Source organism: Bombyx mandarina, chromosome 23 (assembly GCF_030267445.1).
Source record: "Bombyx mandarina strain Sakado chromosome 23, ASM3026744v2".
NCBI classification, from domain to species: Eukaryota; Metazoa; Arthropoda; class Insecta; order Lepidoptera; family Bombycidae; genus Bombyx; species Bombyx mandarina.
Genome location: NC_143229.1, coordinates 14,642,583 through 14,665,503, shown reverse-complemented (window position 1 = coordinate 14,665,503; position 22,921 = coordinate 14,642,583). Strand labels below are relative to the sequence as shown.

Genomic DNA, 22,921 nt, shown 5'->3' with positions numbered 1-22,921 from the left:
CGCTCGTCCCGTGACCTCTGCCCTAGATGGTGCTTTCCCGCAGGCAATTCCTCACAACAGTGCAGTCCACATCAGACGTTCATACAGACATTGATGACACATCAACACATTATGCTTCATTCCAGGTTTGAGTTGCCAATGACATTAACTATACGGTTTGGAATAACTATGAAACAGAAAGATGTAGTAACGAACGCTGATCGATTTTGATAGTAGCAATGATTACCTAACAAATGATTCCGATCTGTAATTGAAAATTCAGATATGTAAATTTAAATGTCAACTGTTAATTGAATAAAATAAAATATATGGAATTGGTAAATAGCATAGTTTATTGAACTATTATTTCATGACTTTAAATGAATATGTACATAATAATATATTTGTATAAAGATGATTTTGTATGATCTTTATGTTTTTTAAAAGCTCCATTATCAATCACTGTTTATGAATTTGAAATGGAGTGTAAGCCATTATTAGATTTGAAACAGAAATACTTAATGAAATTATCAAGTTAGTTTAATTAATATTTTATATATAGGCAGAAGAAAACAGTGAAGTAAATGGGAGTGACAGCGGAAGAACAAAAAATATGTAAACTAAAAATAGCGATCGTTTGACCAAACCTTAGATGTTCAGGTGGATCGGTCAGTTGTGGCAACAAACTGGCGCGGTCGGACGGAATGTTCCGCTAGAAGCATCAAGACGCCGGCAACCTCGTTACGAGTCGTTATTGAGCCATTCGATGACGCGAACGGGCAACGTACGAGCCGTGTGCTCCACAAGCTTTATCTCAAAAATGCTGCGCACGATGCAGACATGATGTGATAGATAGAGAGAGAGAGAGAGAGGCACATTACCGGCGCAGCGTAAGCCACTTTGTCAAACAATCAGAAAGTCGAAGAACAGAAACGGAAACAAACTAAAACAAAAGAAAGTGAAAAATCCGCGATTGCCTCAGACGAGAAGGAGGGGAGGCCGAGAAAGAGAGAGAGAGAGAGACTCGATACAAGGTGACTGTACTACCAAAACTGCAATACTGGCGCGTGGTGAGCAGCGAGTGCTGCGGGGCGGAGGGCGCTGCGTACACGTCGGACGCGGTGGAGAGGCACTTGTGCAGTTTGCGGGTACCTTGCGAGCGCGAGCGCCTCACCGCCCGGCCTCCGCCACCCGCAGCCGCCGCCCCGCCGCCCGCGCCAGGCCCCGGCCCCGGACCCTCCATCTACAACCAACACACACACACACCGTCCGCCACCGCACCACACCCTCCGATCTCTGTGTTAGTCACTATGCGAGCCCGAGCCGTTAGTGTCAGCGGGTACGTGGAGGGACGTGGAGGGACGCATACCCAGCGCGCGGGGCAGCTCGACGACCTGCTCGGCGGACGTGCCCTCGGCTTCTCTGTGCGGGCACAGGGCCGCTACTAACTGTCCTGGGGAAAGGCGGTCGGTCAGCAAACTAACTCGGCTCGGCTCGGCTCGGGGGATCGCGCCTCTCCTGCCCGCTCCCGAACTAATGAATAGTCTGATATGAAGCTATCAAGCGCAGAGTGCAGCTAGGGACCGCCTACTGTCTACGGCTAGCGTTGTGATATCATCTCAAAAGGACACCGACAACACAGAGATCACCTACGTACGTTGTTACGTGACTTGTTCAATTACCGAGAAAGTCAGCGAATAGATATTTAAGGCAGTTAGAGTCTTCGTCGGACGAGCCCTTGTCCTTTAGGATAAAAAATACACACATCAGTATACCTACAATGTTTACACTACAATAATTACATCACCAACACTCCGTGCGATCTGTACACAGTGATTACTGATTACTTATATAATATATTGATTACATATTATTTATTTATATTCATAATATATTCATGATAATATTGTAATATATAATGATTTTTCAATTTTATTAATAGTTTTTACAGTACAAGTAAACAAATAAATAAAAAGCGAAATATCACAAGAAGCTTCAAGCGTTCTGAATGGGACGTCTTCACCAAGAGGTCGCACTCTCTAAGTCTCCACCAACAGACAGCTCACTTGTCAATCAACCACCGCGCTGGTTAATAGAATTAGTATCAAAAATTCTAACTAGCATACCATACCATATTCTAACGAGCTAAATCTATATTACACTGGATTAAGAAAAAATATCTACATTTTTAGTGAAGATCATAATCGCCAAATCGTTACCATTCACCATTCAATAGTTATCGAACAAGACAGAAGTACTACGTTAGGCCAGCGAGTATCCGTCTAAGTGCTACGGAGCGGAGAGTGTGGGGCCCGGCGTTAGTGATGATGGATGTGACATGAGAGGCGCCGCTGTCGGCAGGTACTTACTAAAGCGCCGCATCAGGTTGCCGGCGAACGAGGCCTGCTGGCTGGAGGGCTGCTTGCGTCGCGTCTCCTTCGCACCCTCCTGCTTACTGTACTTAATATTTGGCACCGACAGCAGCCTTTGGTCTCGCTGATCCTTCTTTTCGACATCCTCTTTTTTGATCTTTCCCTTTTGGCGAGGCGGTCTGGTCGGCCTTCCGTCTTCTTCGAATAAAGGTAGGTTGTCGGGTCGCGTTGCCTTCTCTTCTTCGACAACGGGAGAGACGTCGGGGGAGACAGCAGGTTCGTTGGCTTCCTTGTCCTTCCACCGTTCTTGTAGCTCTTTGTGCATCCTATCATAAACATCAGAGGACCTCTTCTCCTGTAGTTCCTTATGCATTCTCTCGAATACATCGGAGCATACCCGCAGCGGTGAAGAGAGTTGACTCTTATCCTCTTCATTCACTACAGTTTTGTTATCGTCGAGTTCAGGTGACTCCGCGTTAGGTTCGACCGCGGCGTCGGTTTTATCGGTCGCTTCGCAATAAAATTGAGAAGTGCTCTTTTCTGCGACCGTCTCTTCCAAGTTGTTCTCGGTGGGAACTGCAAAGGCGGCCTTGAACTTGAGGTCGACCTTAGAGAGCTGTCGCTTGAGGTTGAAGTTTTTCCAGGAGGTGGACTTCCGGCGCGGATCGAGCTTAGGTTTCTCCTCGAGCGGCAACGGGGGCGGTGCGGCCTCCTCAGGCGCCTCGGGGCTGAGCGCGGGCGAGGGCCGCGGCGTCTCCTCCGCCTCCCCGGAGGAAAACAAACATCACGGTCAACCTAACGAGGTGGCGCCGGTGTCGAGCGTCGCATCGCCTGAGAACTACTGAGGTCTCGCGGACAGATATCGTGGTATTTCGAAACGCTCATCATGATTCTGCGAACCTTACAAAAGTGTGTAGAGAGCGAAAGACAGGCTGAGGATAAACAATGACTAACGATGCCATGCCGGTTGTCTACGGGGACGAGCGGGGTAAACGCTACGGCTAAAATTACTATAAAATAATCGTGAAATTAGTAAAATAATTAAATAAAAATACTGAGGGTACAACCGCCGCAGTTACTCGGACGGACGTCGCAAATTATTGAAAGTGAAATCAAAATGCAAATCAAACATAACGTGAAGTAATTACATAATTAACAATCTCTTAAACATACAAAATGTTTCCAACTGTTTGAAAGCTTCCTGTTTTGTTAATTGAATAGTCTGTAGTAGAGGTCGCATATCTGCCACGAGTAGAGTTACTGTGTGTACGAGTAATATGTCGTAACGTCATAGTTTTACATAAAATTCTTGAAGGTGATCTTATAAAATGAAATATTCACTATACGTTAATAAATATAAATCATTGTAGTGTAATTAGAATACCTTTTCGCCGTGTTTCTTTGTGAATACTACATAAGGAGTCCGGTGTACAATTCATTGTCTCCACTATGTCACACTACTTGTAGAGATACGTCCTGTTATTTTGTTGCTATTAAAATTTAATGAGATAATTTTAAATGTTTTATCCTAGATACTTGACATATAAGACAGCGCGTGAAACGTTAGTCACCAATTTATAATGACAAATAAATGGCGCGAAACATCGTTAACGCTAAAGTTCCGGGGGCGCGTTGTTTATATGCGAACATACGGATGTCGAACGTTGAGCTCTTAACAAGAACTTTATTATTATTGCTGTTTTATCCAATTAAAATACCTAACCCGATTTTTTTTTCGGTTAATAATTTGGTTAGGAAAACTACTGGCATGTGACTAAATCACTTCCATTTTATTTTGAATTATACTGAGTTCATAGTTAAGCAAAGCTTGACATCGGCAATTGAGTAGATATTATTAACATTTTCGACACGGACATTTCTGTTGCACTTTTTCTGACAACTTTAGACCGGGGTTGCGTCGACCGAATCGTCACGAGTGGCGTCCAGGCTCCCGAGATCTTGTACAAACTTCGACAACAGTTTTAATAACAATAAATAACAGAAGTTTCTGTTCATCTAGATTACGTGATTACGCATCTAACGTGTTGGGACGTGTGTTCTATAAGCACACCTCACTCGAGTGGCGCTAGTTGTATAGTCTATCAGGCCGCAATCTCCTAATATTCCTAGTGCAATCCTATAAGAACTAAGCTTGGATCTATGTTCAATGTTTTACGTCTAGTTTCGTGTGCGTAGGTGTGGAGTCAGAACTGTCTTGTTGCGTTTAGATCGGTGGTGGGAATGAGGAGATCGCACGAGAGTAGTTGTCGCTTGCTTGGTGCATTCGACACCTCGAGCTTATGCGTCAAGGTTACCCATTTCTTAACATTAGACAATGCGTTCATACATTTTCGGGTCGTATTCAGTATGAACTAAATATGTGTGTAGTGTATGAGTCGTGATAGGGTGACATTATGTTTCATTTTGTGTCTTGCAAGTGTCTTGCACTGAGTGCATGTCGTAAGTATACTTGTAGTATATAAGGATGATGCGTGTGTGTGTGTGTGGTGATGAGTAGTACACATCACACGTAAATAAACCCACGATTGAACCGTATATTTGTTTTTTTTAAATCCCGTCTATGTTTTGTGAAAATCCCACAAAAAATTATTTATTAGTAAAACTTTCTTTGTGTGCGTGTGTGTGTGTGCAGGTGTCAGGTTTACCTGGTCGAGGCTGGGCGACCGCTGTCTCTCTGTGTGTCGCGGCGCGTGGTACAGCGCGGCCGTGCACAGCGCCGACACCACGCACCGCCGGGACATGTCCACCACCACCACCCCGCGATCCCCGCCCCACGCCATACTGCAAAGTTCACAATCCCTGTACTTACTATCGTTGTATATAGAGACGGAGAGAAAAGGACGGCGCGAGGGAACGAGATTCAGTGTGGGTGAGCAGAGCGACGTCGTGCGCGGCGAGAAGGGACCACGGGCTCGCAGAGGCCTTCATTAGTACTTGTGCAGTCTCGGCCGCTTCTAATTGACTGTACTATGTCTAATACTTATAATCACCTTACAATAAAATTAGATTTGCGTTATGAAGGCAAACATGTATTCTAATATAATTTTTCCATCAAACCGCCCAGCGTCGCAAGTCGCGTAGAGTCCATTCCGACCTCCCGTCTCAGATTGTGTCATAGTCATTGCCTCTTACAAAGGTTGCTAAGCGTTGTGATGGTTTTCTTCACACGAGCTTTGGACTGGACAGTGGCAGGAGGGCAGCGTCCCATTCTGGATTATGTCTTCCATGGTAATTTTTTGTCTACCTACTGCCTTTTATGTACCTACTGTAGATGGTCGCTAGCTAGCTACCATTCATTTAGTAGCATTTACATTGAGTAATTTATGTTCTACGTGAAAGGTTTAGATGTGTAGCGTGAGGAGGGTAGTGAGTGTACTGACAGTCCGTAGGAAGAGTTGAGCGTGAGTGCGGTGACGGCGTGGGGCGGGCCGGGCTGCAGCGCGACGAGTGCGGGCTGGAACCCCGCAGCACGCCGCGCGCCCCCCGTGCCGCTGGCGCCGCGCACGCGCAGAGACGACCAGCCGCCCCACACGCCAGACTGCACCAATATCACAACCATATATACACGTTTCACAAGTCCAGTTAACACTAAACTACATAAAAGTAAAACACAATTTTAATACAAAATTCTATACGAAACCGCACCCTTCTATTTTCTCCTTCTACAGAGTCCGCTCCTCGGCTGAACGACATAGACCTCCCGCCCTCGGCTTCCGGAGACGTTTCCTCCTCCAGCGTGTCCGTGATCATAGGGACTTCTATAACCTAAAGTGAACGGAAGAAATCAGAACAGTTCTTTTGTCAGTTATTTTTAAGACTGGACACAATGTTCGAAACACTTATTATGTCACACTTGAATACGCCTACTGAATGTCGCATGAAAATTGCGTTAATTTAAAATTTAATTCTGATCCAGCAGCAAGATGATCATACCGGATGCTGAATTGTATTCAAATGATTACGATGTGTATGTACTCTGACACCAGTCATGTAGTGGCGTGTCGTGAGCCGACGTCGTCTGCTTGTTTACAGCTGCGCGTTTCAGTTTGAAGAGCTTGGACAGCTATTAGTCCAACCTAATTGAGATTTCGACTATAACTCAGGAGGTCGGCGGGGATATTCACGCGGTAATAATGGCGTTCGATTAGTTTGCAGTTCGCTCAGTAAGCCCCGCTACTTGTTTTTTTTAATTTATTGCTTAGGCGGTTGGACGAGCTCACAGCCCACCTGGTGTTAAGTGGTTACTGGAGAGAAATCTACAACGTAAATGCGTCACACACTTTGAGATATAAGTTCTAAGGTCTCAGTATAGTTACAACGACTACCCCACCCTTCAAACCGAAACGCATTACTGCTTCATGGCAGAAATAGGCGGGGCAGTGGTACCTACCCGTGCGGACTCACAAGAGGTCCTAACACCGGTAAAAACATGCTAGTAAAGAGTAGCAGCCCCGGGTTCAGTATCGCGGTGCAGAGAATGTTAGTTGCTACGTACATGTGTCTCCCCGTGCGTCTCCGTCTTGCGGAACTTGAAGAGCAGCACGTGTCCGTGCGGGAGCGCCACCGCGAGGCGCCGCGACTCCGCACAGAGCGCCAGCTGCTGCGCCGCCACCGGGCTCTCCTCGCCCGCTGCCCCACCGCCCGCCACCCCCCCGCGCTCGAACACTGCGCACACGGACGGCTGGTCTACCTACTGACTGGTACTATTGCCAGCTGTGCGCCCGCCAGCTACCAGAGATGGGTGGACGAGCTCACAGCCCACCTGGCGTTAAGTGGTTACTGGAGCCCATAGACATCCACAACGTAAATGCGCCACCCACCTTGAGATGTAAGTTCTAAGGTCTCAAGTACAGTTATAACAGCTGCCCGACTCTTCAACCCGAAAGACATTACTGCTTTACGGCAAAAATAGGCAGGGTGGTGGTAGCCACCCGCGCGGACTCACAAGAGGTCCTACCACCAGTAATTACGCAAATTATAATTTTGCGGGTTTGATTTTTATTAGACTATGTTATTCCGTGCGTGCCCTTTAGATATATTAACGCTTGATTTTACTGATCTCTGTAAACTACACTTTATGGAACATTTGTTCAGAAGACAAACAGATTTCGAGATTCGATTTGTTTTGTCTTACTCGTGATAAAGTTATTTTTAGTACTTACTTTATTAAAATTGTTTTTATGATCTTTTTCCCGTATCTATTCATTGGCAGCCTAAAAAGCTATGCAAGAGCAGTGCTTCGTAGAATCTACCACCGGGTCGGAATAGCGAGCCACAGAGAAGATCCGGCGAGAAACTGAACGGATTGTGTCTATGGATTTTATGATCAACGACCACATAATCGCGGTTGTATATTTAATAGTTTTTAAAATGACCATAGTTCAATATGAGGCACAAACCTTTAGAACATTTCAGTTTGTACAAGATCTGTAAAGTACCCGCACTCGCGTCCCAGAACTTGACGCTACCGTCCGCGTGCCTGGGAAAAGAACGGTCGTGTTACTTCACATAAACATACAACAGTTAATATTATTGTTTCCTAGTATTGTTATCGGATACTTTTCTGTTTACGTGACCTCATTCGGCTCACGTGAGGAGTCCCAATTTTTTTTTATTGCGTGTATGGATGAACGAGCTTACAGCCCACCTGGTGTTAACGTAAATGCTGTCTGCCACCCATCTTGAGATATGAGTTCTAAGCTCTCAGTATAGTCACAACGGCTGCCCCACCCTTCAACCCGAAGCGCATTACTGCTTCAAGGCAGAAATAGGCAGGGTGGTGGTACCTACCCGTGCGGACTCACAAGAGGTCCTACCACCAGTAATAAAATTGGATTGATTTGTCACCCTCCATAATTAATTATATTTTAGAACAAAGATCCAAGAAGGCATCTGTCTCGAAGCAAACCATGTTGGTAAACAAGTACAGCGCTACTTTTGTTGAGTTGAGATACTCATTCCAAAGTAATTTTTTTATTGCCATCCAAAGGGTACGTGCATACAACAAAAACGTGCCGGTGCCTACCTTAAAATTGCCTCAAGCATGATTCTAAGAAACACGTCGATAAACATTGATGTCACATAAATTGTGCTAAAATCAGAGCTTTGAAGATCGAAGAAAAGAGTTATGTATTTATTTTTCAGGAAAATCAATAGTAACATATATAGACTATGGAATGTTATGAATGTTTAAATCAATATAAGCAATCTGATCAAACATTTTGAAGATTCCAAAGTGAGAAAAGAAAACACGTGTGGCACTCGGGGATTGCCGCGGTAAAGCTATTGCATATCATTTTTATCAACTTATGTAATTATAATTAGACAATAATAATTTAATATTAAAACAATAAAAATAAGACCACGTTATATTTATAAACATTAACAAAAGCAAAACATTAACTGTCCCCTTCACACTCATAAGCAAGATCGCGCGAGAGAGAGATGGGCAGACTCTTCATGGTGCCCATGCAGTGCGACGTCACGCCGCGCGCTTATTCACAAACACTACACAAGCGCAACGCGTGAATGTGTTGAACGCAAGCTACATGGTAGGCGGAGTGGGGGTATTAGGTTTTATTTTCGTTACGGAATTTCTTGGTTCGATCGCCGCGCTTAAATCCCGCGATAAAAGCTATGCAATAAAGAATCAATACTGTTTTCTTTGGGATTAGCTTTGTTTAAGCTTGAAAATAGATTTTGTGTCAAAACCACAGACAAAAATATAAATAACATTTGTTTATATAGATGGCGTTCGCTCCATTAAACTCGTAGAGACATCAAAAGATCTTGTTGTTACTCACCCGGTGAGTATAATTTCGCTGTATGAGCAAGAGGCGGGTGCCCACTCTCCACCGTTGATGGGCCACAGCTTTTCACTAAACCCTGCTACCTTCTTGTTACCCTGCCTGCCCACTGAGTAGAACGCGGGGATCTGAAATTGTTTTTAAATTGCCTGGCTTGCTACAATCATATATTATACTAGCTGTACCCGTCCGCTTAGCTGGGCATTTAAAATTAACATTATTATTTCTCACCCCCACAAAGATTCTCATCATTAAAGCTCCCGCAACTGGTGTAGGGAGTCCAACACTCATATAAATATTAGCCTATCCATTAAGTGCGTGTATTTTCTACGTGTATACCAAGTTTCAAGTCAATCGGATGCATGGTTCAGTAGTTATAACGGAACATCCGTAAAACCACTGTAGATTTATGTATTATTATAGATATTCATTGACGCCAACAATGACCGCATATCAGTAAGATACAACCAAGTGTTTCTCTCAAACTGTTTCAATTTAGTATTCACTCACCAAATCTGAGGGACAATCAGCGAAGTAAGAACAGCATGTGACGGGAGACTCATGAATGTCCATAGGGTAGGGGTTCTCGAAGCAGGGGTATCCTGGAGACAGCAGGTCTATAACCACCAGGTCGTTCTGGAGCAGCACCACTATCGCGTACGGTTCTTGGTAGTCTGAGAGTAGGAAGACCTCTGTTAATGCTGATCGGTGTATAGGATAGCGACGGACGGTCTCTGCTTCTTGCATCTATCCCGCAGACAGCGCTCCAAAGTTATATATTGGGCAGGAATTTAAACTATGATTAGTTAAAAAGGCCAGTTAATCTAAATGCAAAATTTAAAGCTGGAATTTCTCCTGGACCCAGAAACATAAATGAAATAAATCATGCTTAACAAAGACACAGACTTCAGTCGGAATCAGATATGGACTTCGAATAGAGCAGTAGTGGCTAGTCACGACTAATAGCGAGGTGGTTAGAAGTGTATTAACATAGACAATGTCATGGGTACCTATTCTATTTCAAAAGGGATGTCTTCATTTTCCACCAATACGAAGTACAAACTTTTGTTTGCAAAAACAAATATACTTAGTTACCAATTTAGATGTCATTTCCGATATTTGTGTTTTTGTATCTGTTAAGAGGTTACAGGACATCATGGACCTATGGAAATCACAGCATATATAAACGCCACCAACCCATTGGGATGCCAAGTGAATGTATCAATTTTAATGTCCGAAATGAATGACCGAGACCGCTGCTGTGGAAATAGTGGCATTAGTTCGAGAATGGTCACACAGCCGTGCCAACTGATTTGTAAGACTGGACTATTTTACTGGTGGTGGTAGGACCTCTTGTTTTACTGGTGGTAGGACCTCTTGCTATTCCGCACGGGTAGGTACCACCACCCCGCCTATTTCTGCCGTGAAGCAGTAATGCGTTTCGGTTTGAAGGGTGGGGCAGCCGTTGTAACTATACTGAGACCTTAGAACTTATATCTCAAGATGGGTGGCGCATTTACGTTGTAGATGTCTATGGGCTCCAGTAACCACTTAATACCAGGTGGGCTGTGAGCTCGTCCACCCATCTAAGCAATAAAAAAAAAATTGACAAACTCATAGAAGATCTTCGGTATAGAACTAAAGTCTTGCTAAGCAAGGTCTTCCTACCGGCAGTGTGGGGAGTCTCGCATAAGGTTACGAAGTCAACGACGCTATGCTCCATCTCTAGCACGGTAGTGCTCTTTCCGTTGAGGACTGTGATGCTGTGCGTTTTCCCGGCCTTATCTGTCGGCAACCCACCGCTGAATATCACCAAGCTTTCACTGAAAATTGTAAAACAACTTTTTATTTTATTTACAAGGCACAATAAATTTTCGGGGGCTTTAAAATTTTTTATTTTAGATTGTTCGCTCACGAACGTGTATGGCTTATAAGCTTTTGAGTTCGTTTTTGAGATTTAAGCCTTTAAAGCGCTTTCGCTTAAAGCGCCCGATGTGACAATTTAATGGGTTATAAAATCTAGCATTGCCTTTTGTCGTGTCCTAATGAAAAATAATAATGATGCTTCAGAAAGCGTCTTAAAAAATCAAACTAACGCACAGAACTATTGTAAAATATCAGATTTTATTGCATTCATACATCATTTTGTAAAATGTCTAGTCGACATTACTATTTTACTAAATAATGTTATGGACCAACGTCTTACCGACATTTTTATATGAATAGTAATTATTGACCGTGTATTCGACATTGTGTTAAAAATAGCAGTTTAGAGTCACTTCTTTTAACTGTGTTATTTTTATTTTAACCCTATTCTTGTAGCGCTATTTAATCAAAAATTTAAGCAATTTTACGCCATGTAAGCAAAATTAAGTAATTAAGATGTCCCTTAAATGTCAAGATCATATTATAATGTTTCTAGGCATGCATTCTTAAAGCTTTCGTAATAACCCAGTATGGCAAAGAGAAAATATCAGCTCTTCTTATGAACGATAAGCCGTGCCGACTTGTGATTTAAACTAGCCCGTACAAGTTGCGCGGATACTGACGCAGACACCTGTAGCTACATCTACGGGTTTTATCTATCATTTTATACGTCATTTTTAAGAAATTAGTACCTGCTATTGGCCTTGGAAATTACGTACGCTTCTAATTTGGGACTAATTAAAAAATCAATAGAAGCATTTCAAATATATTTGGCTAATGCCAATTTATTTTGACCTTAAAGCAAAGAAATAGCGTTAAATCCCCGTTATGCAAAACAGTTTGATAAACGAGAAAGCTTAGTTCGAATGCAATAAACGAGCCGGATCGCTTGTTCAATGTAGCGTCATCTTCCGGCACATTAGCCATGATCTCTCGCTAACGAGGCGAGGGTACAAGATTTTATTCAAAGAAAAAAAAAAAAAAAATCCTAACGACTAGACTACATATATCGAGGACTCAAAGGCCCTTCCTAATTGGACAGTGGCGAACGGTGCCAGCCATTTTGAAATTTCAATTGTCTTACATCACAGCTGTCCACCCTTCAAATAATAACGCATAACTACTTCGTGGCACTAAAAGGTCGATTGGTGAAAGAACAGTATCGGAATTCTGGAGCGCAACACTCATCATGTCACCTTGAGAACAAGGTGGACACAACTAGTTTGATTTGGTATGGTCTCGTTCAGATTTAAATGGGCGTCCAGTTCTGCAGGATCGGCTTCTTGCTGGATACCACAAACCAGACACCAGTGACAGAAGATTAGTATTAAATATATCCACCACTAAACGGAATCTTAGCGTAATGTGGGTATGAAAATACCCAATAGAACTTGTATAGCATTTACACATGTATCGTTGCAAAAAAGCAAGTCCTAAGTTTCTTGTTGAATCCTGTCATTGTTGAAACTGAGTTCTTAGGTGATGGTAGATGCGACCGTTTCTGGGCGCTTTAAAAGGCTTAATTGAATGAAACCATTTTGATTTTAATCCTCCTTTTCATTTTAATATTACTCGGATGATTTACATCGGTTGCACAAAAACATTTATTTATGAACATTTTGGCGATGACTCACCCTGTTTTCGAAGTTTTCCATTCAAGTCGGTGTATAGGTTTGCAGGTCTCCAATTTACCGTCTTTGGTTGCTTTCGCTGAAAAAACAAATACGAAAAATTTTACTAAATATATCATAATATACTTTCTGTAAATTTTTTATGGTTCAAAACTCTTTTTTTTTGTTGTTAGATGGGCACAACTATTTACAATTTTGGCGCGGATTTTGAGTTGCATCTGTTATTTACATTAAATATAATGTTTTTTTTATAATAATTATATCATATCTAGTGAGAATTGCGAATCTCAAAATGGACAAAAACATCAAACAAAGAGTTTGTTTTAAATTTTGCGTTGACAATGGAATTTCGTGTTCGGAGTATCTGTAAGTGTTACAGAAGTCTCACGGTGAATGGACTTTATAAAAAAACTTTATGAGTGGTATAAAAGCGTTCAAAAGCAGTCGAGCTGTGATGGAAGACGTGTTTCACTCTCGTTAAGTCATCAACGTCTGCAACTGATGTTTACATCGCAAAAGGAAATAATGACTGAAATACTAATTCAAGTTTAAGAGATAGTTGCGGAACTTTGTGTTTTACGGGTCGATCCGTACCATTTTATTTAAATAACCTTCGCTTCGGAAACATTAAATTTTATTATTGATAGGCGAGTCCCGTCATGTTGCGCGCGGTACGACAATAACTGCGGGTGACGCCGCGGGGCGAAGCTCGTCTAAAAAAGTAGCCTAAGTTACTCTTTATATCATCAGCTATCTATTAGTGAAAGTCTCATCAAAATCGGTTCAGCCGTTCCAGAGATTAGCCGGAACAAACAGACATACAGACAAAAATTGTAAAAAAAATTATTTTGGTGTATGTACCGTATATCATATGCATGTAATAAAAAGCGGTTATTTCAATATTAAAAACAGACACTCTAATTTTATTTATAGATTAGTTGGGTAATATATTGCCGCTCGGCTGGTTCCAAAAACCTGAATATTCTCCTTAAACTCAATCGCATTAAAGTCACAGAGGACACGCTAGAACGAATGAATTGCGACCGAATTCCGAACTCATGAAACACATTGAAACTGGTGACGAGACGTGGGTTTACGAGCTTGAGATGCAAACTAGTCAACAAGCTTCGGAGTGGCGCCTACCAACTGAACCGGAACCGATAAAAAGTTTTTATCGGTTTCGGTGAACTTTGATATGGTTTTATTAAAAACATTTGACATGTTTTTAAGTCCATTAAGTCCATTAAAAGTCTTATTTACTGTTTCCTTTGATTATCGCGGTGTTGTGTACTCGGAATTCTTGCCGAAAGGTTAAACGGTAAATAATGAATATTATTTAAGGACTGTGAGGCGTTTAAGAGAGAATCTTGACGCAACAGATCAAATTTGTGGAAAGAAAAGTCAAGTGGATTTAATACCACGTTAATGCGTCACTAAAAACTCAACAACTGTCTTTTTTGTATACTCAAATTACCCCTTCATGGTACCTGTTTTCATTCGGTAGAGACATAATGGAGAACTGTGTTTGGTTGGAATGCAATTCCGGAAAAAGCGTTTAAAAAATATTTGGATGATTGGATTATTCGTTGAGGAGTGTAATTTCTGAAGGAGCATACTTTGAAGGTGATAAAGTAAATGAAGATGGATGAATAACTAACATTTTGTGTATTATTGATCTTTTCCCAATACTTTCTTATATTAACAGATTTTTTTAGTTTCACAATATCTCTTATTTTAACCAACAATGCTATTCTCTTGTGAGCTTTTTTACTTCTATGCCTTAAATTACGGCTAGACTAGAATGAATTATATTGTGCTTCAATCCATTTTGTACTTATACAGGAGTGCTCTAAGCATTTCTCCGAAATGAGTTCATACTCATCTCAACGAAATTGTGTGTTAAAAAGGAATCATGTCTTTTCCACATTTCCACACCATACTCATATTGAGGTAAAATTAAGTCTCAACCGCATTTTTACATTATCAGTACCAAGGTAGGAACTAGAGAGAACAAAAGGGGGTAGGAAATGAAGAGAAAAATATCAATAGCACTGGGTTGTTACGTAGTATGTGATTTTTTTTATTACTTAGTTGGGTGGACGAGCTCACAGCCCACCTGGTGTTAAGTGGTTACTGGAGCCCATAGACATCTACAAGGTAAATGCGCCATAAGTTCTAAGGTCTCAGTATAGTTACAACGACTGCCCCATTCTTCAAACCGAAACGCATTACTGCTTCACGGCAGAAATAGGTGGGGTGGTGGTACCTACCCGTGCCGACTCACAACCGGTCCTACCACCAGTAAAAAACCACCTACCGACAGTGTTTAAAAAAATTGAAAAGTCCAGTAGCTACGTAAAGCTATTCATAGACAGGATTCAATTTAGTTCATTGTACTTACCATGAGGATAAGAAACGGAAGAAGGTCTCGGTCCCCTCGTAGTCCATGTCGCCAGGGCACCGTCGATGTGAGCAGTCATTAGTTTACCATCATGTTGCCAGGCGGCAGCCCTGACCCCGTCGGCGGGCCCCCCGGTCCCCAGGGCTCCCCGCCACTCGGCGGTGCGAGCGCGGAGGTCCCATACCACCAGCAGACCCGATTCAAAAGCTATCAGTAACTGAAATACGAGATTTAGATCGTTAGACTGTAGCGCTGCGCTGTTTAACGATTTTCTGTCCGAAATTCAGGATGCTGACGTATTTGCCGATAGTTGGGGAATACTTATTTCCAAAATAATGTTATTTTTTGCATATTAATAGTACTTCATAATTTTAATAATGTTTTTTGTGTTAACGAGTCAAGCGTTTTGGTGCAAGCTGTAAGCCTGGCTTTGAATTTAATGGAATAAATAAATAAATAAATAAAGTAGCACTCAGTCTATGCAGTCAAATTTATTAAGTCGTATATTCGCGTACGTAACGCGAAGTATCCTTAGGGGCTCATGGTCAGCTCCTTCCATTGCTAATATTGTTTGGAGCTAGGTTTAATAATTGCGCAGATTAAATTTCGTCAATAATATCGATTTCTTTGTTATATTTTCGCAAATAAACACGATGTTGAAATGATAATTCTAGATGATATCTTACTTTACTAGCGTCAAGTGGATTCTCGCTGATGTCGACAACGGCCCCGGGGTGATTCGATCTCGTACTGGAACAGACCAAACATTGTCGTCAAATATTTAGCGGGAGACTCATCATTTGAATATGTTAGAGGAAGTCTGAAAGTGGCACCTGTGACAGAGAAGCTGTGGAGTGCGCGTTTGGGATGGTATGGACATGTGATGAGACGAAATGAAAATGAGGTCGGTAAGAGAGTGTTAACTATGAATGTGGAAGGATATAGAGGAAGAGGTAGACCTGAGAAGAAGTTGATGGATTGTGTGAAAGACGATATGGGTAAGAGGGGAGTGAGCGAAGAAATGGTATATGATAGAAGAATATGGAAGGAAAAAACATGTTGCGCCGACCCCAGGTGACTGGGAGAAGGGCAGGATAATGATGAGACTAATCACTTGAATAATGGTCTTCAGTTGCCTCCGGTTCTCGTTATCAGTGAAAAAAATATTATATTAAAATTATAAACAGTCTTTTGAGAATCGTATCGAGCAAGATCGAGGGACTGCTGATCAATAGCCTTTGCGGTAGGCACTTGGAAGGAGAGAAAAAAAAAATGGTATAAAATGTATATAATGATAGTTATGTGTTAGATTTTTTTTTAAGTTACTAACATAGATTATAAGTAATTATTACTAACAAAATGTTATGGTTTTAAAAAAAAAAACTGAAATAAAGTGTTAAATTATGTTTTGACTATTAATAATACTTAAGTATATATAAAGAAACGAAAGCAAACGAGTACAATAAATTTGGAGTCATGAGCTTTCTCCTGCTTAATTTACTAACAACTATATAAATTGTAATAACATTGTCTGTACCTACGTGTCATTTTACAAACGAGAAATGGATGAAATCTGTGAATATCAATCGATTTATTTTCAAAGATAATTAATAAGCGCCTAAATGTGTATTGAACACATTTTTGTCAAAACGCAAAACTAACAACATTAACTTTCTATTTATTAATATTCTAAACTTATATTACTACTGTATATATACAATGCGAGTTAAATAATTATAAAGTCGGTACGCTTCAAGTAACGTTCTTTATGAGGAAACCGAGGCAGTCAACTTCTCTTTGTCGAGTGCTGTCAAGATGTCACTTTGGGAGCCGTCGATAAGTATCAGGAGCGTCGCGGCTCGTACAGTCGGCTGACACACTTTATTATTATGATATTTTTTTTATTGCTTAGATGGATGGACGAGTTCACAGCCCACCTGGTGTTAAGTGGTTACTGGAGCCCAAAAACATCTACAACGTAAATGCGCCACCCACCTTGAGATATAAGTTCTAAGATCTCAGTATAGTTACGACTGCCCTACCTTTCAGACCGAAACACGTTACTGCTTCACGGCAGAAATAGGCAGGGCAGTGGTACCTACCCGCGCGGACTCACAAGAGGTCCTACCACCAGTAAAATTGCGCAAGGAGATAATTTGAATGAAAGATGATTGCTTGCGACACTACTGACGCCGTCTACCAAGTGGCGATCAGCGGATACTACTCTACTCAATAATCATGGTTCTTTAATCACAGATTTCGCCAAGACTACAAATAATATTAATCTATTCGTATGTTAGAACTTAAGCAACTGTAAGTATGTACACCTATTATTACTAATAATGAACATAAAAGTAAAAACCTTAAAAAAGTAATAAAAATAATAATTATTTAATAACTAAAATATATTATAATAAAAGGAGGCCCTTTAGGCAAGGTTCCAAAGATACTCTACTTAATTCTGAAGTTTAATTAGAAAAATAATCTTGCGTCCTATGTGGTACTTTGACATCCAGATCGTATCCCGAACGCGGTAAGATGTTGGCTCGACGAATCCATCTCCACTAACAACTAAACCGACGTGACCGAAATCGCTTAACTGCAAGATGTAATCTATTAATCTCAACGCATTAGTAGAACCAATAGTACAGTTTAAAAATAGATCTGTTGATGATTTCACGATAAAAATCATTAAATATTTGTTTTTGGGACAACTGAGGTTCTTTGCCTGACGATACCCAGTTACATTTGCAAGTGATGTGACTGTTTTTAAATGAACTGTGTAGGTTCTGTTAAATAGGTTGTGAGTCGGCGTCGCGGCGCCACTTGTTGCGACTCCCCCTCCCCGTACTCCACAACCCCGCCCCCTACTCCTTAACCGACCCGAGGACGAAATCTGCCGGCTACTAAACTCATCTTGTTACTGTATTCAGGAGTTATAACGTTTAGCTCTTAATTAAGCTGGAAATGTCAAGATTAGTTAGGTGTAGTCTGTTAAAGTTTCTATTAGTTACAGTTAAGCTTTTAAGAACTTTTGTTGGGCATTTAGTTTATTTGTAATATTTTTCAAATCAGACAAAGCATACATTGTTTTTTTTTTAAAGATTTTATGTAAAAAGACCTTTATTTAAGTCACTTAAATTTACCACAAATTTAGGGCAGGCTTATACGAATATTCATCTGCGGACCGTCACTCACACCCCGCCTACCCTCTAGGCGCGGAAACCTCATGCATGCATTCGGCCCCTGCCCGAAAAAAAGCTGTCCAAATGAATGTAAGTAAGACTGTGTTAACAATTAAACATAATCTAATAAATTATGTAGGAAAAGTACATATAATATACTAAGAAATTTTCAAATCTAAATTTAATTTAAGTAATAAGAAAATTTGTACTGATTTTTTCCTTCGAAGCTTTAGATAAAAATGAACTCGTAAAATTGATATGCGTGATTGTGGGTACTTAAAAAATGGTCAAAGAGCAAATTAGCCTCAATCTAACCGGTGTAGCGACGACGGGCGCTCTGTCACCTATGTGTGATGTCGCCTTTGAAGCCGTCGGGGCCTTGACGATAAGTCGCCTGGTGTACTCGTATCAAGCGACGCTACTGGGCCGAGATTCAAATCTCACATAGGCTGGTACCAATTTTTATACTAAATAAAATTGATACGAATGACTTCCATGACGAAGTAACAAGATTGCGTAATGAGAATCAAAATTAACAAAATGCATTTGCATAACTAATTACTGGTGGTTGATAGTAACCGCTGATGAGCTATGGCTTGTTCACCCATCGATACAATGAATAAGTAAATGAATACAAAAATCTCCACGGAAACTGTGTTAATTTACACCTTCAGTACTTTTTATACAAGTCAGTATTTAGCATTTCTTGTTTCTGAATATTGAATGGGTATAACACAAAGAGCAAAGCGTCTCCCTCGTCTATTACGAACAAAAGGCATCGCTTGTCATCGACAACAAACGGACAGCGTCGGCGATAACCGCAGCGACTCGACAAGATGGCGGCGTGCCACGGAATGGCGGCCGGATGTTGCTCGCCGGAAACCGCTTTTGTCTCCGTTTTGCTCGGTTATCTCAATAATTATATTATTGGACGCAACAGTCGTGCGTGTAGTATTTCAAAATGTAGATTTTATTTTAAATAAACTTTTATTTTGCAAACAACACTTTTAACATTTTAACATTACTTTTGTAACATTTTTGACAAGATTTAGCTAAATAATCTGATATAATTTTTTTCACCGTTTATCCTATTATAAGCGCTCCAAAAGGAGCCAGATTGCCGCGCCTACCAATGAAAGTAAACTAATGATGAAATCTCAAATGACAAAATTAATTACATAGGGAAATCTGTTTATTAAGTTTGTAATTAGAACGGAGTCGAAAATCAAGATTGATGATGGTTTTTATATAATGAACGTAATGCATCACAGTTTTTTTGTGTATAATAAAAAAATGATCTTTTAGTACATTGGTAGATGACGAATTTTAATAAGTGTAACCGTCGCACGTGCCGCTAATAATGTCAATTAGGTCCAAGTATATTCTTTTTTTTAATTGCTTTAATTTTTTTTTAATCGCGTATGTATAGCCTACTTATTACCAAGTAATCACTGTTGCTTATGACCTTCAGCGAGGCCCGAGGAATATACTAGACTCTACAAACCTATTAAACGAAGTAGCACAACCATTTCTTCGATCGCTATATGAAAGAATTGCGAACAAACAAACATACATACGTACGTACACAGCTACACGTACAACCTTCCTTACATGCGATAGAGTCGTCCACGTTTGTATAGTACGTATGATATTATGGTGAATTTAAGAATCACCATAGAAAAATCTCTACGAAAATTATAAAGAATAGGACATCACAAGATGTCAAATTAAACATGCTCACGCAATTTTCTGGTCTGAATGGCGTCACAAGAAAATTTTATTATAAACTATCTGACCCGGCAGACTTCGTAGTGCCTCAATCGATAAATAAAAACACTTAAAATTCTGTATAAAATAAACTTAAAACAAACAAAAGGAATCCGTCCGACGGGGAACACATCAAAAGGGAAAATATATTTATCTACCTTTTAAACCTTTTCTAGACTTTCACAAATAATTCAAGACCAAAATTAGCCAAATTGGTCCAGCCGTTCTCGAGTTGTAGCGAGACTAACGAACAGCAATTAATTTTTATATTTAGAGATTCTGGCGCTCACCGCTGCCAGAGCACAAGCCCTCCCGCCCCTGCGTAGTTCATATAATTTAAAGAAGCGTCTCACAAACGAGCCCTATTCATACACTTCAGACGATTCTTTTATCATTCAATTTAAACTCAACGTTGCACCGCGGCTGCGGCTGCGGCGCCGGACATCGTTAGGGCGCTAGAGCTCTAGGACAATGAAAGGGCGACACCTAGCGGCTTTAATTGTAACTATCGACGGAAGTTCGTTATGAAGGGCCAATGAAAGGGCCCCGTGCTTGAACCCGAGGGCACATTTTAACGAACCGTATTGTTTGGGAATAACTTTACGATTTTAGGCTTAGAGCGAGCAGTCGCGGCCGAGTTCATAATTGCAAACAGGGGTGACACCGACCGATGACAATGACAAACAAGTTGAGCTGTTTGTTTTACTCATTCAAACTTGATTATAAAGTATTGCTGACTGAATTGATCCGGTTTGTTTAAAGATATAGTTTATAGTTATAGTTGTATGTTTATCGGGTAAGCCTTTTAAAACATCGACACATCGACGGTACGGAAATGATATTTAGAGATCTGGACAGCTCCTGAGAAGTTGCTTGAACTGAGTTTCTCCTTTGAGAGCCTCCTTTGAACAACACTCTAGCTCCCAGAGAAGCAGAGTCCTTATTATCTGGAACATTTTTGGTTGTTCCGCAGTATATTTCCAAGGATATTTTTGGTACATACCTACCATTGAACATGAATTGAACCTTAGAACTCATATTTCAAGGTGGATGGTGGCATTTATATTGTAGCCTAGCGACCCACCCTCTCTTCGCTTCGGAAACATTAAATTTTATTATCGATAGCTGAATCCGGCGATGTTACCCGCAATTATTGTCGAACCGCGGGTGATGCCGCGGTGCAAAGCTAGTCTAAAAAAGTAGCCTAAGTTACTCCTTATATCATCAGCTACCTATCAGTGAAAGTCTCGTCAAATCGGTCCAGCCGTTCCAGAGCTTAGCCGGAACAGACAGACTGACAGACAAAAATAAAGAATAAAATATTTTGGTATATGTACTGTGGTATACATACTTACGCATTTAGTAAAAAGTGGTTATTTTATTATTACAAACAGACACTCCAATTTTATTTAATTGTATAGATGTCTATACTATCAATCTACTATACTATCATCTACGCAAAAAAAAAACAACAAAAACTTGTTATCCTTTTGGGGTAAGTGCAAGTATTAACATCAAAAATTTTCTAACAGTCCTCACTCAAGCTGGAGCATCTTGGAGGAATATCATCAGTTTGATGCATCTTGTAGAGAATTACAAGGGCGACAACATTTGGGGCCAGGAGCTCTGTAAGGTTTAAGATAGAGCGCCAGGTGTAGTATGACGTTAAAATATATTCACAACACGTTCGTACACTGAGATTTGAAACAAAACGGTCGCTCAATGTGAATACTAACGGCTGTATTAGATGCGCCGTCTGTTCTTGTTTTATATTATTGCTTATTTCGAGTTAGTGATGGCAGCCACGCGCCTCAGTACCGGCTATATCTCAAGATCTACCTGTATCTACTGTTCATCTACCTTATCCTTATTATTCATATTATTTAAGGGATCATATTATTTTACTGGTGGTAGGACCTCTTGTGAGTCCGCACGGGTAGGTACCACCACCGTACCTATTTCTGCAGTGAAGCAGTAATGCGTTTCGGTTTGAAGAGTTGGGCAGCCGTTGTAACTATACTTGAGACCTTAGAACTTATATCTCAAGGTGGGTGGCGCATTTACGTTGTGGATATCTATGGGTTCTAGTAACCACTTAACACCAAGTGGGCTGTGAGCTCATCCATCCATCAAAGCAATAAAAAAAGGGAATACTATTCTCAACAATTTTGCATAGATAAGTACATAAAAACTTATAAAAAATTTAATATTCAATTTAAAAGTAATAGTGTCGAGATATTCATGAAGTATGTACATTTGAGACTACAACAAAAACATACATTTTCGATATAGGAGAAGAAATCTTTCTCGAAATGCCAAAGACAACTGTACAAAATTCTTAATCGATCGTGTAATGGTACGTTAGGTATGTTATAAAAAATATAAAATGGATACACAAGCAAAAATAAAAATACTCATTTTAAATTAAATACAAATTTAGTTTTTCCTTCACCTTTTTGTAGTACATACACCACATTTAGAATTTAAAGCATCGCAAAATTGTTCTTTTAGTCCCCAAAAATACGAGATAAATAAGCAACGTCCTATTTCATTGTTGTAAGCCGCGAGATAATTAAAAAAATGCTAATTGCCTGCTGTAATTGTCTGTGTTCGTTTAATTTTGTTTTACAATTATTGTTGACAGTAACGATTGTCCCATAGCTATGCTATCCAACTGCTGTGAACATTAGCAGTCTCTCAGCAGATACACGCAGGATGATGGATTCTACCCCGGAGGACCTATAATCTCCTATATCATTAGTAATTGTGCACGTTTGTACTATGAGGCGCAGCCCAATACGTTGGTCCGACCAGATCCGCACCGCTCTTGATT

At 40.7% G+C, this 22,921-nt stretch overlaps 1 protein-coding gene across 14 annotated transcripts in view; it reads right to left on the bottom strand.

The window, feature by feature from the left end:
- Positions 1–22,921, bottom strand: part of Tomosyn (syntaxin-binding protein tomosyn) — a 254,512-nt gene that overhangs the window by 13,858 nt on the left and 217,733 nt on the right. For 3 of the 14 annotated variants that reach the window (XM_089737582.1, XM_089737586.1, XM_089737583.1), the window contains 13 exons: positions 15,823–15,886; positions 15,137–15,353; positions 12,739–12,814; positions 10,847–11,001; positions 9,689–9,852; positions 9,176–9,306; positions 7,772–7,851; positions 6,868–7,037; positions 6,018–6,137; positions 5,753–5,910; positions 5,018–5,153; positions 2,349–3,114; positions 1,349–1,432 (listed from right to left, as the gene is read on the bottom strand). In XM_089737582.1, the coding sequence (XP_089593708.1) occupies positions 1,349–1,432; positions 2,349–3,114; positions 5,018–5,153; positions 5,753–5,910; positions 6,018–6,137; positions 6,868–7,037; positions 7,772–7,851; positions 9,176–9,306; positions 9,689–9,852; positions 10,847–11,001; positions 12,739–12,814; positions 15,137–15,353; positions 15,823–15,886 (2,321 nt within the window). Of the gene's footprint in view, positions 1–226; positions 245–1,026; positions 1,223–1,348; positions 1,433–1,661; positions 1,723–2,348; positions 3,115–5,017; positions 5,154–5,752; positions 5,911–6,017; positions 6,138–6,867; positions 7,038–7,771; positions 7,852–9,175; positions 9,307–9,688; positions 9,853–10,846; positions 11,002–12,738; positions 12,815–15,136; positions 15,354–15,822; positions 15,887–22,921 lie in introns of all 14 variants that reach the window. The other 11 variants (XM_089737584.1, XM_089737585.1, XM_089737587.1 and 8 more) reach the window with 5 other exon arrangements.